Raw genomic sequence first — 14,492 nt, 5'->3', positions numbered from 1 at the left:
AGAAAGTAGTTAAGGATGCTGTGACATTCTTAGTACTTTATGTTGATGACATCCTACTCATTGGGAATGACGTAGGGATGTTGCAGTCAACAAAGATATGGTTATCAGGTAGATTCTCGATGAAGGATTTGGGTGAGGCATCCTATATTCTAGGAATACAGATCTATAGAGATAGATCTAAGAGAATGATAGGACTCACTCAATCAACCTACATCGACACCATATTGAAACGGTTTTCAATGGATGGGTCCAAGAGAGGACATCTACCCATGTGTCATGGAGTTTCTCTATCCAAGTCTATGTGTCCCAAGACTGATGAAGAGATAGAGAAAATGACACATGTACCATATGCGTCAGCCATAGGTAGTATCATGTATAGGATGATATCTACCAGACCGGATGTAGCATTTGCTCTGAGTGTCACGAGCAGATATCAAGCTAATCCCGGTCAAATGCATTGGAAAGCCGTGAAGGACATTCTTAAGTACTTACGAAGGACTAAGAATATATTCATGGTATATGGAGGAAGAGAACTAAAATTGGAAGGCTATACCGACTCTAGCTTCCAAAGTGACGTGGATGACTCGAAGTCAACCTCTAAATTTGTGTTCATGCTCAATGGCGGTGCTGTCTCTTGGAAGAGTTCCAAGCAGGACACCACAGCGGATTCCACCACTGAGGCAGAATACATTGCAGCATCAGCTGCTGCTAAAGAGGCCGTTTGGATGAGGAATTTCGTCCAAGAGTTGGGCGTCATTCCTGAAGTTGTTGGTCCAGTCCCGGTGTACTGCGACAACACGGGTGTCGTTGCTCAGGCAAAGGAACCAAGGTCTCATCAAAGATCCAAACACGTACTGAGGAAATACCACATTATCCGGGAGATTGTGGAAAGAGGAGACATCACTGTCGAAAGAGTGGCCTCTGCAGACAATATCGCTGATCCACTTACTAAGCCCTTGCCAGGACCATTATTTGACAAACATCGCGAAGCAATGGGTCTACGTAGTATGACTAGTTGCCATAGCTGCTTGGTATGACTATGAGATATTGCAAATGGATGTGAAGACTGCTTTTCTTAATGGAGACATTAAGGAAGAAATCTATATGAAGCAGCCTGAGGGGTGCACATCCATGGGAAGCGAGCATAAGGTATGCAAGCTTCAGAGATCAATTTATGGTCTAAAACAAGCATCAAGAAGTTGGAACCAGAAATTTGATGAAACAATAAAGGATTTTGGTTTCATCAAGAACCCGGAGGAACCATGCGTGTACAAGAAAGTAGTTAAGGATGCTGTGACATTCTTAGTACTTTATGTTGATGACATCCTACTCATTGGGAATGACGTAGGGATGTTGCAGTCAACAAAGATATGGTTATCAGGTAGATTCTCGATGAAGGATTGGGTGAGGCATCCTATATTCTAGGAATACAGATCTATAGAGATAGATCTAAGAGAATGATAGGACTCACTCAATCAACCTACATCGACACCATATTGAAACGGTTTTCAATGGATGGGTCCAAGAGAGGACATCTACCCATGTGTCATGGAGTTTCTCTATCCAAGTCTATGTGTCCCAAGACTGATGAAGAGATAGAGAAAATGACACATGTACCATATGCATCAGCCATAGGTAGTATCATGTATAGGATGATATCTACCAGACCGGATGTAGCATTTGCTCTGAGTGTCACGAGCAGATATCAAGCTAATCCCGGTCAAATGCATTGGAAAGCCGTGAAGGACATTCTTAAGTACTTACGAAGGACTAAGAATATGTTCATGGTATATGGAGGAAGAGAACTAAAATTGGAAGGCTATACCGACTCTAGCTTCCAAAGTGACGTGGATGACTCGAAGTCAACCTCTGAATTTGTGTTCATGCTCAATGGCGGTGCTGTCTCTTGGAAGAGTTCCAAGCAGGACACCACAGCGGATTCCACCACTGAGGCAGAATACATTGCAGCATCAGCTGCTGCTAAAGAGGCCGTTTGGATGAGGAATTTTGTCCAAGAGTTGGGCGTCATTCCTGAAGTTGTTGGTCCAGTCCCGGTGTACTGCGACAACACGGGTGCCGTTGCTCAGGCAAAGGAACCAAGGTCTCATCAAAGATCCAAACACGTACTGAGGAAATACCACATTATCCGGGAGATTGTGGAAAGAGGAGACATCACTGTCGAAAGAGTGGCCTCTGCAGACAATATCGCTGATCCACTTACTAAGCCCTTGCCAGGACCATTATTTGACAAACATCGCGAAGCAATGGGTCTACGTAGTATGACTAGTTGGCTATAGGGCAAGTGGGAGATTGAAAGAGTGGGTGCCCGGTGAGCCAACTTGTGGCTAAGGGCTTTGATGACTCTTTGTATAAACAATCTTTTGTTTAATATTATTTACACTTTTATTGATGGCAATGACTTTATCTTTCTTCATATTGTTATATTGTGATATACTATTGTTGTTTTGATAAAGACCTTGAATATACTATAGTGTATGTAAGATGTGGTAGAACATGGGGATGTCTATCATGAAACACATCTTATAGTCACTGTATATTCTAAATTGTTCCTAGTCGATTGAGCGGTCCGATAATAAGGATAAGGATCGCTCGAGTTTGAGACTAGCATTTGCGATGCAGAGTACCACGTTTCATTGGTAAGGAACATAGAGATGTTCGAAGCATGCAAATGGATATTCATACGATGAATGATCGAACTACCCTATCCGGATTTTCCAAGTGGTTATCACTTATCGAGTGGATAAAGTCCGCGGTTTTGGTTGTACACCATTAGTCCTTACTACTTGAAACATCATTGAGACTCTATATGCTAGTACTGTGCTTTGACTCGTTTACCGACTCTATTGGGGTCATCAGGTGTCGGGATTGGGTACAGTTACAACACATATAGGAGTCGATGCTTTGTTGTCAAGGATTCACCACATACTTGCGAGTGTGGATATCCTATGCGATCTGAGGAGATATTAGTGTGACGAATCTCTGGCCAGAGTACATGATGTATTTTAAGAAATGGTTTCTTAGTAACACATGCGATGTCACTATTTGATCTTCAAGATGTATTGCATAGTTATCGAATCTCGAACGACTCTCGATATACCAATGGTTGTTGATTCGATCGGGATATTTGGATGAAGGGACCGTACTGTACGCTAACCAAAATCTATTGGTTCTTGCAGGCACTATCAGTAATACCTAGGGAATCATGGGGCGATGTTGCTAGCGCTCTTACCATGATTCGATGGGCAAGTCGGAAATTGTTGTTCCGAGTCACAAGGAGTTGTGAGCCCACGGCTAGCTGTATCCCTGAACCATTGAGGGTCACACAGAGTAATGGATTTTTAATCCCCGTTGAGATAGTTAAATTTAAAGAGTTAAATTTAATGAAAAAAGAAGTTGGACTTCTTAATTATGAGTAGAGGAGTAAGATTTCCTAAAATGACACAGGGATGGGCATTTTTGGAAATCACTGAATTCGGATTCAGAAAAATTTATCTTGACTTTAAAAGGTGCAGAAATGGTTTTTGTGCACATTGGTGAAATCGGTTTATCAATCGGAGTCACGATGAATTTTATATTAATTTCTGAACATGCGGGCTTTGCTTGTCGGGCTTGAACTTATGACTAATGGGCCCTAAGCTGTTAGTGGCCTACATTATAAATAAGTTATTGCAGTACAGAAATTACACACAACAGGTCACAATTTTTGAAAAAAAACCCTATTTTGCTCTCAATAGTGGCCGCCCCCTTTCTCCCCTCTGCTCGGAAAATCCAGTCTGTGAATTTTGATTTACATTCTGGTTTAACGGATCAAATTCGTTAATCTCTTCGTAGAAACTTCTGATAGATTTTCTAGTGCAATCTATCAGAGGGATTAAATATCCGTTCGTGGCCTGATTGAAGAACAGTTCGTCCATCAGTTCCAGGGATATACAACAAGAGCAGAGAAATCTGTTGGTGTCCAAAAATCTCGATTCGAGATTAAAGGTAAAAATTTATAATTGTTATTTAAATTTTTACACACACAATTTAATCGTAAGGTTGATACCCATTATGGAATTGTTCCATATAAAAATTTTAAACTTCCGCTGCACCAGGTATCAATCTTGATTGATCTGATCGCCGCGTTATCCAACACCTGGCAGGATCATTTGCCATTGATCGAGTTCGCGTACCAAAACAGCTATCATACTAGCATTGGGATGGTACCTTTTGAGGCTTTTTATGGCCGACGTTGTCGTACTCCACTCTTCTGGGAAGAAGTGGGAGAGAGACAGGCTGAGGGACCATAGTTTATCCAGCAGGCAGTGGATGTTGTTGATCAGATCAAAAAACGGATTAAGACTGCACAGGATCGTCAGGCCAGCTATGCTAAAGCTAAGCGTAGGCCTTTAAATTTTGATGTTGGGGAGAAAGTGTTTCTGAGGGTGTCACCTTTCCGCAGGATTCTCAGATTTGTCCTTAAGGGCAAGTTGTCTCCCAGGTTTATCGGTCCGTTTGAGATCTTAGAGAGCATTGGCGATTTGGCTTATCGTCTGGCTTTGCCACCGTATCTGTCCAGTATTCACGACGTGTTTCACGTATCTCTGTTGCGAAGTTATGTGGCAGATCCGTCTCATATTCTGCAGCGGTCTGAGGTTCAGGTGGATAAGAATTTGACTTATATTGAAAAACCTATTTGTATCCTGGATCATAAGGATAAGGTCTTGCGCAATAAAGTCATTCCTCTGGTTTTAGTTCAGTGGCTACGCCGAGGCACTGAAGAAGCTACTTGGGAGCTTGGGAGCAGAATGCATACAGAACATCCTAAGCTGTTTTGATTTCCTTTTAGAGTTGTATTCAGTTGTAAACTCTATAAACGTTTGATTTGAATAAAGAATGTTTATGCATCTTGTTTAATATTTAGTGCTTAAGATCTGATTTCGAGGACGAAATATCTTAAGTGGGCAAGAATGTAGTAGCCCGAACCTAGTTTTAGTGATTAACTGTTATTTAATCCAATAAACATGATTAAGGGGACTTCTAATGGATTAGAGGAGCCCGGGATTAGACCCAAAATGATCAGAAATGGTCCGGAAGGTCAGGCAGAACGGAAGCAACGTTCTAGGAATGGATGCAACGTTCGTGCCATCAGAAATGCATCACTGCTTACGTACTTGATGTGACATTAGCACCATCGGAAGCAACAATGGTGAACGGACGCAACGTTCGTCAGACAGAACATGCGCAACGATGGAGGATCGGACGCAACGTTTGTTGTCTATAAATAGGGGTGCCGAGGCTCACATTTGAGCACACCACTCACCTCTTCTCTCTCGATTCCTTAGCCTTCTAACTTAGATATAGGGATTTCTAAGCGTCCCATTGGGAATCCGAAAGTGGTATAGCGATCCAGGCGTCGTAGCGGAGCTGTGGCCTAGTTTTGAGGCAATCGACAGCAAACGGATAACGACGGACGAAGGTATAGCTTTTGCTTTCTAAAAATATTTAGGAGTATGCAATAGCCTAGTTAAGGATTTTAGAGCTCTATAATGATATTAGTATCATTTGGCATTGTAGTTCGGATTATAGGCATAGACCTAGAGCTGGTAGAGCGCGCCTAGTATTTGAGGTACGAAAGTATTGTTCGAGATATCCTGACTGAGTATGCATGTATTATGTGACTGCATGATTTATATGCCATGATTTTATGCTGCATACATTTAAATCTTGAGCTATCTCTATTGAGATGTCTGTTAGTAGGGTTTACCCTATCCTGTTAGTGGATGGACTTCCATCGATTTGGGTCCCGCGTATCCACTGATATTTCGGTATGTGAGCCACCTCCTGAAGAGACGGGACATCATGCTACATACCAGGGCCCAGTCTGTCTTTGTTATCTTATTCTTGACCTCCAGTCAGTAGGCGGTACACTTGCATGCATGTATACTCATACTCTCGTACTGAGCGTTTTATGCTCACGTCTCGTACTCTGTGTTTCTGGACACCCTATTCCATGGGGCAGGTTTGCGATTGGACGAGGCAGGTGGATCCAAGAGGGGCTAGTCAGTGGTTGGCAAGCTGGAGCTTCGTCTAGGTTTATTCTTTGCATTGGGTTGATACAGCATTCGATTTGGTTGAATAACTATTTGGACATTTACAGATTCCTTTCCTTGGGATTGTATTTTGTTTATGGTTTCCGCAGTTTAATTCTGATTACTGTTTTATTAAGTTAATTGCATGTCTAAGTTCTGTTTAGTAGGTGATCTCGGTAAGGGTCACTACAACTACTATACTCAAGACCCTTCGGATGAAGACTCTTAGTTTTATATTTTGTTGTATTTTGTAAATTTCTCTATAAATAAAATATGTTTTTATATATTGTTTTATTCATTTATCATATTTGTTGTCTTTTTAATTATCAAAAAAAGGGGGAGAATTAATTTGGTTAAATGTTTAATTCAAATGGGATAAATAAAAATTAATTATGTGATAAACAATTTGTTTAAAATATTTCTACATTAAGGGGGAGCTTTTTATATGTATTTAAAATTAAACATTTATTTCACCTGTTTAACCAAGTTTTGTGATTATCAAAAAGGAAGAGATTGTTACGCCTTAAACGCATACAAATCTCTTAAACGAGATTAATGTTTTTAATGTGATAACTTATCTTGTTTTGATAATTACAAAACTAGGTTATTATTTCTAATTGTTTAAAGTAAGATCTTGTAGATTAGATTTTTAACAACAATTAAATTCTTGTGCGGTATACTCTATCGATGGAATTGAACAAACCATGGAGCAGAAACTTGCGAAAATTACCGAGGATTTTCAATTCATACAATTACGATCTCCACCAGTCATAATAAAGTTTAGGATCCTCAAAATCTATGGTTCAAATCTCATCTCAATCCAATGGATATATCATGAGAAATGAATTTTGAAAAAGTACCGCGAAGAACAAGAAGCAAAAATATGATGAAGTGAAATTAGAAAATTACTGGAATTGTTTGATGCATCCAAATCTGATCTTTACCATTCACAGTAAAACTCAGGATGTTTTAAAGCTACTGTCCAAATTTCAGATCAATCCGACGGGTGGATTGTGAGATATGATTTTTTGAAGTTTGTGTTGTATAACGCGGCTTTCAGATCAAACAAGATTGATACCCGGTGCAGCGGAAGTTTAAAAATTTTATTATATGGAACGATTCCATATTGGGTATCAAATCTTTACGATTAAATTGTGTATGTAAAAATTTAAATAACTATTATAAAATTTTTACCTTTAATCTCGAATCGAGATTCTGGACACCAACAGATTTCTCTGCTCTTGTTGTATCTCCCTGGAACCGATGGACGAACAATTCTTCAATCAGGTCCACGAATAGAGATTTAATCCCTCTGACAGATTGCACTAGAAAATCTATCAGAAGTTTTCTACGAAGAGAGTTAACGAATTTGATCCGTTAAACCAGACTGTAATTCAAAATCACAGGCTGGAATTTTTCTCGAGTAGAGAGAGGGAGAGGGGGCGGCCACTTTAAGAAAAATAGCTTAGGGTTTTCGACAATTTTGTGCCTTGTTATCTGTAATTTCTGTACTGCAATAACTTATTTATAATGTAGGCCACTAACAGCTTAGGGCCCATTAGTCATAAGTTCAGGCCCGACAAGCAAAGTCTGCATGTTCAGAAATTAATATAAAATTCATCGTGACTCCGATTGATAAACCGATTTCACCAATGTGCACAGAAACCATTTCTGCACGTTTTAAAGTCAAGATAAATTTTTCTGAATCCAAATTCAGTGGTTTCCAAAAATGCCCATCACTATGTCATTTTAGGAAATCTCACTCCTCTACTCTTAAATAAGAAGTCCAACTTCTTTGTTCATTAAATTTAACTCTTTAAATTTAACTATCTCAACGGGGATTAAAAATCCATTACACTGTGTGACCCTCAATGGTTCAGGGATACAGCTAGCCGTGGGCTCACAACTCCTTGTGACTCGGAACAACAATTTCCGACTTGCCCATCGAATCATGGTATGAGCGCCTAGCAACATCGCCCCATGATTTCCTAGGTATCACTGATAGTGCCTACAAGAACCAGTAGATTTTGGTTAGCGTACAGTACGGTCCCTTCATCCATATATCCCGATCGAATCAACAACCATTGGTATATCGAGAGTCGCTCGAGATTCGATAACTATGCAATACATCTTGAAGATCAAATAGTGACATCGCATGTGCTACTAAGAAACCATTTCTTAAATCACATCATGTACTCTGGCCAGAGATTCGTCACACTAATATCTCCTCAGATCGCATAGGATATCCATACTCGCAAGTATGTGGTGAATCCTTGACAACAAAGCATCGACTCCTACATGTGTTGTAACTGTACCCAATCCCAACACCTGATGACCCCAATAGAGTCGGTAAACGAGTCAAAGCATAGTACTAGCATATAGAGTCTCAATGATGTCTCAAGTAGTAAGGACTAATGGTGTACAACCAAAACCGCGGACTTTATCCACTCGATAAGTGATAACCACTTGGAAAGTCCGGATAGGGTAGTTCGATCATTCATCATATGAATATCCATTTGCATGCTTTGAACATCTCTATGTTCCTTACCAATGAAACGTGGTACTCCGCATCGCAAATGCTAGTCTCAAACTCGAGCGATCCTCATCCTTATTATCGGACGGCTCAATCGACTAGGAACAGTTTAGAATATACAGTGACTATAAGATGTGTTTCATGATAGACATCTCCATGTTCTACCACATCTTACATACACTATAGTATATTCAAGGTCTTTATCAAAACAACAATAGTATATCACAATATAACAATATGAAGAAAGATAAAGTCATTGCCATTAATAAAAGTGTAAATTATATTAAACAAAAGATTGTTTATACAAAGAGTCATCAAAGCCCTTAGCCACAAGTTGGCTCACTGGGCACCCACTCTTTCAGTTTGTCGCGCAGCCTGCAACGAAAAGAAACGGACGCAACGATCCTACAAAAAACATGATCCAATATTTAAGGAAAAAAATTCGTCCGACCAAAGCTGCATTGCACCGAACGGACGCAACGAACCAGGAACGGACGCAACGTTTGTCACCAGCGCCGTAAGAATTAAATTTGCGCCGAACGGATGCAACGGAAGCCAAAAGGGACGCAACGAACCTGCCCGAATTTTCAGCTATAAATAGATGCATTTCAAGGCCATTTCAAACACAACTCAAGCAATCTTCTCCTCTACTTCTCAATGTTCATTCAAGAGTTTTATACATATTTCTTTCAATTAGAGAGTGGATTGTAGAAATAGTTTGTGAGTTGTTGAGCTTTCGTTGTATTCTCGAGTGTGAAGCCCGAGTGTGTAATTGTTGTTGAGGGTATCCTTGGAGCCATTAAGGCCAAGTGTATCGAGTTGTATCAGCGCGGTGATCGTGTTGAGTTGTACGGCTATCCTTGGAGCCATCAAGGCCAAGACGTTCGAAGTACTAGTGGATCCTTGGTCAATCGATCTTAACCAAGAAGAGGAGACATAGACGATTCATCGTCGAACTTTCATAAACATCACTTATCCCTTTTACTTCTTTATTTACATTACGCATTTATTTATCGCATTTATATTTGATTGTTTTAAGTCTTCCGCTTGCGTATTTGCATAATCGCTTCAAATTGCTAAAGTTACCAATAGAACCTAAATTCTCTCATTAGGTTCTAACAATATGTTATGCATGAAAAAATTTTGATTGTTGAGTGTACTTGTGATGACAATACAAGATTGATGCCCCGAGATGAGCTCCGGGGAGGGCCTTTCTGAAAAATGACAGTTTATGTGCATATCGGCACTATTAATGTTATGCATGTTTATTTAAAATCATGTGTTATCATACTATTTTTAAGATCGAATACTTTATAGTATCAAGTCGTATGTAAGAGAAAATTCTGGCGTTTACGTATAAGAATATTGTGATAATCGAATTTTAGTGTTTACTATATTCAATGATATCTTATATAAGTTTTGAGTCTTTTGAATAAATTTAATTTCATGCATGGTATATTAAACTTGCGACTTGCGAGCACGACACGTGTTTAATTTACAAAAAAATTTCTAAATTCCGTATCTTTTGCATCATATTTTCATAAGCGTAAATGAGAAATACGGGACGTCACAATGCAATTTAATTCAGTAACCATTAAACCTTCCCCTCATTGTTTTGGTGCCCAGTTTCTCAAATCTTGCTGGAAAAATACTCGGTTCTGTTCACTCCTTAATTAAATGGGTACGTCAATTTCAAATTATGGAAGTCTTCCTTTGGATGAAAAATGCATGCGTTGCAGAAGGGTGAATTCGAGTGGTTGGAAAGACTGAGCAGAAACCTCGCTCAATGGATTGGAGTGCAGTTGTGTCCATTATCAAATAAATAACACCAATTAAGATTTGATGTCATAAACGAGGAGTCTCATCACTTCGCCGGTTTGTTGGTGTTGTCTTTTGAACATATTAATATTGCTTAATTCTGATCGAAATGTGAAGTTGTAGAATCGCAAATGTTGTGACAAGTTCAAATTCTCATTTAGCTATTTCTCCCCGACGAATAAGGCAATTTTCCTTATTGATTGGTATCATATTATTTATTTATTTATTGTTCACTGATATGTGGCAATCAAATATTCAAAGCACATAGTGGAAGAGATAAATTATTATTGAGTTTAAATATATCAGGTAACGTCTTTTGATGAATCTAATTATAATCGAATATAATCAAATTTCAAATCTCGTGATTATATATCATTTGGTCTTTACTCTTTTGCATCTATAATCTATATTATCTATCTATACATAGGGCTGCCATACCAGATCAAAATACCAAGTTTTCGGCATACCGTATTAAAATATTTTCGATATATAGACATTTTTTCGGTATACCAAATATTTTTTCAGTATCTATACGATATCAATATAGATTTTTTCCGTATCAAAATTTCAGAATTTCGGTATCGATATTTGTATGAATTTTTTTCATACCAATATTTTTTATACGGTATACCGAAAAACCATCCCTAGATCTATACACACACACACATACATACACACACACACACACACACACACATATATATATATATATATATATATATATATATATATATATATACTCTTCTGAATTGTGCATCTAATAGTTGAGTTTCACCTCATGATGAGCACATCAGATGGATATGATAGGTAGACAGCATAACAAAACTTTCTATATATATATATTATATATTAAATTAAGGGATTTGATACTATACTTCATTTTGTGTTATTTATACTCCATATTAATTACTCTGGCTTGTTGGTGAAACTTTCTATAAGAATAAATTTAAATTTTCATCATCTTTGTTTTCCCTAATTTTCTATATTTAATTTAATTTTTTTATTATATAATACTTAATATAGTTATACATACTTCCATAATTATATCATTTTCCTTTAATTAAAAATTAAATTAATTATATAGAATTGAAAAATTATAATAACATAATAATATTATTTTATTTATATAACTATTACCAACTTTTGGTATATTAATAAAGCTTTTTCATAATCTTTAAATGTTTTTTAACCACTCAATTCCATATTTTAAAATTTTATTTTCATCAGTACTTTTCTTGTCTACTATCTTTTCAATTTAAAAAAATTATAACTTTAATATTTTTTTTAAAAAAAAACAATTTTTTACATATTTTTTTTTTATAGAATATACTCAATTCATGCGTGATAATGTGTTATAATAAATAATATTGAAAAATATCATTTTTCAACTCATAAAAAATATTAATTTTATCGTATATATTAGTATCTCACGTACTGTTTTATAAGATGTCTACTGAAGCGATAGTAATGGTAGCGTTTAAGATCGTTAATGCATGCGTAGGCCAAACCAATTATGAAAAAGATTTATTTTAAATGATTATGAATAAGAATTCGATTTGATTCGTCTCGCTTTTAGATACTTTAAGAAAGGGAAATCTTTCAAATTTATAAATATCATAGAGTAAGATAAGTACTTTATACTGGGATTACTAAATATAACAATAGATTGCATAGAATTAATAATTCAATATTAATCCATTCCTCCAAATTCGTGTAATTCAAACTATTTGTTTAAAAAAAATGTCTAAAAAAAAACTATTCTTTTTAATAATCATATTAATACATAATTTATATATTTTTAAAATCTAATGATCACTAGTGTATATTTGAATCTGTCAGATTAAATAAAATGTCTTTATTTTTGTTTAAAAAAAAAAAAAGAATTCGATATTCCAAAATGTGGTGATCGTGGTGTCAATTAATTAACATTTGAGATAAATATCCCACCAAGAAGAGAAGTCGATTTTGACTCTACAACGTACCCACAAGAACGTACATAACAAAAATTACAATTTTCTTCCATTCCTTTTGCAAACAGACAAAATATAAAGAAATTATTTTCTGAAAAATATAATAATAATAATAATACTAATCGGTTCAATAAAATAATACACCTAATCTGAAGATTTAACACAAACTCTCCCCTTTGATATCATGATCATGAATTTCAATATCTGAAGATTTAACACAAACTCTCCCCTTTGATATCATGATCAATTTCATCAACCTGTTGGTATTGTTGAGTCAAATGATCTTGTGCTCTTCGGGCCTCCATTTCCCAATCCGTCCGCAGCAATACGATCATCATGGTAACCATACATGAAGCCTGCGCCGCCAAAAGACCGACCCATAGCCCCTCAAAATCCAGTTTGGAGTAGAAAGCTAACCACACGGCCACCGGCATTCCCACCACATAAAAGCATCCCAAGTTGATGTTCGCTCCCACTTTCGGCCGAGCCGTACCTCTCAAAACTCCGCACCCGGTGGTCTGCGGGCAGTTCCCCACCTCGCAAAGTCCGATTATGGGCAGTACCACAGATGTGAGACCGATTATCTCTTCATCCACAGTGAACATGCTTGCCCACATCTTCCTCACCGATACTGCGAACAACAAGGCGGAGAAGCCCACTACGAAGCTGCCTGAGAGACCCACAACCGCAGCGAATTTCGCCTTCTCCGGCCTGCGTGCTCCTATCTCGTTGCCTACTCTTGTTGACACGCTGAAGCTGAGGGAAGATGGGAATATGTAGATTAATGCAGTGGTTTGAATCAGTATTCCCATCGACGCAACCGTTGCTTTCGGATTCAGCAACACCCCACACAGCAAGATCATTATCTCGTACCACCACCATTCCAGACACACCGATATGCAGCTTGGAATCGATAAATTAAGAAGACATTTCCATCCCTTCAAACATTCACTGGATAAGCCTCCCCATGTTCTTTTGTACACTCCGGAAAATAGCATATACACCAATAACGACAGAACCAGGTTTATATTAGTCCAAACCCCACTTAATGCAACTCCCTTTATTCCTAAACCAAGCTTCCATACCAGGAGATAGTTGATAGGTACATGCAAAAGAATCGAAATCGCGGCGCAAAATGTTAGAGGTAAGGTTATTGACTGACTTCTTAGGTAGATTCTTAGTGGATGTAACAAAGCTTGAGTGAAAAGATCAGGCAAAGAATAGAACAAATATTCTTGAGCTTGGGTCGCAATGGCTTCATCTTGTCCACATAACAGCAGAATCCTTTTCATGTTTAACCACAAAATGGATATCGGAAACGAAGTGAAAACTAGTAAAAGTACAGTTCTCTGTAAAGAAAGACCAAGAATCTTGTATTTCTTGGCTCCAAAAGCTTGTCCGCATATGGGCTCCATTCCCATGGCTAACCCGGAGAGGATCGAGTATCCAGTTATGTTAGCGAACCCGACCGCTAACGAACCACCGGCTAAGGCCATGTCCCCCAACCGGCCAAGGAAGAGCATCGAAATCATGGACCGGGAGTAGAGGAGTAGACCGGTTAAGATCATTGGTAAGGCTATTTTGGCTATGGAGAGGGATTCTTGAACAAAAAGATGAGGGAAATTATCATTGGTGGATTTGTGGGGTTTTTGAGGTTGGATTGTTGGTGGTTGGGCTTGCTGTTGGTGGAGTGCTGGGGTTTTAGGGATCAAGGAAGTGAATATGTCGGATTCCTGGGTTTTGGTTGAGTGGTGAAGATCCACATTATTATTGATGTTTGGTTGTTGATGATTAATCGATGAGGGAGGATTTGGGGTTGCTAGTTTGCACATTTTTACGTTTTTCTCAAGTGAGAGAAGGGAGGAGATATCAGATATATGAGGGAGAGTTTGGTGGTGGCTATACATGCACACATATATATAGTGGTCATGGGCACAATTGGTTGACCCCACATCATTGAATGAGGATAGTAACTCGGTGTCATCGATTATTGGTGAGACACCATCACACCAACACATTAATTTTTTTTGTCCAAATTAGATTAATGGCTTAACAACAATTTTATGAGAAAAATAGCTT

At 38.0% G+C, this 14,492-nt stretch overlaps 1 protein-coding gene across 1 annotated transcript; it reads right to left on the bottom strand.

Moving 5' to 3' along the window:
- Positions 1 to 12,465: 12,465 nt before the first annotated feature.
- LOC140866321 (protein DETOXIFICATION 49-like) lies at positions 12,466 to 14,280 on the bottom strand. The gene has a single exon (XM_073271294.1). The coding sequence runs from the start codon at positions 14,243 to 14,245 to the stop codon at positions 12,626 to 12,628; it is 1,620 nt and encodes a 539-aa protein (XP_073127395.1). The 5' UTR covers positions 14,246 to 14,280; the 3' UTR covers positions 12,466 to 12,625.
- Between the last annotated feature and the right edge of the window lie 212 nt (positions 14,281 to 14,492).

Source organism: Henckelia pumila, chromosome 4 (genome assembly GCF_033568475.1).
Source record: "Henckelia pumila isolate YLH828 chromosome 4, ASM3356847v2, whole genome shotgun sequence".
Lineage (NCBI taxonomy): Eukaryota > Viridiplantae > Streptophyta > Magnoliopsida > Lamiales > Gesneriaceae > Henckelia > Henckelia pumila.
This window is presented reverse-complemented; position numbering and strand designations above follow the sequence as displayed.

Excerpts from the sequence above, each read along its gene's own strand:
- LOC140866321 (XM_073271294.1), bottom strand. The coding sequence starts at position 14,245 with ATGTGCAAACTAGCAACCCCAAATCCTCCCTCATCGATTAATCATCAA.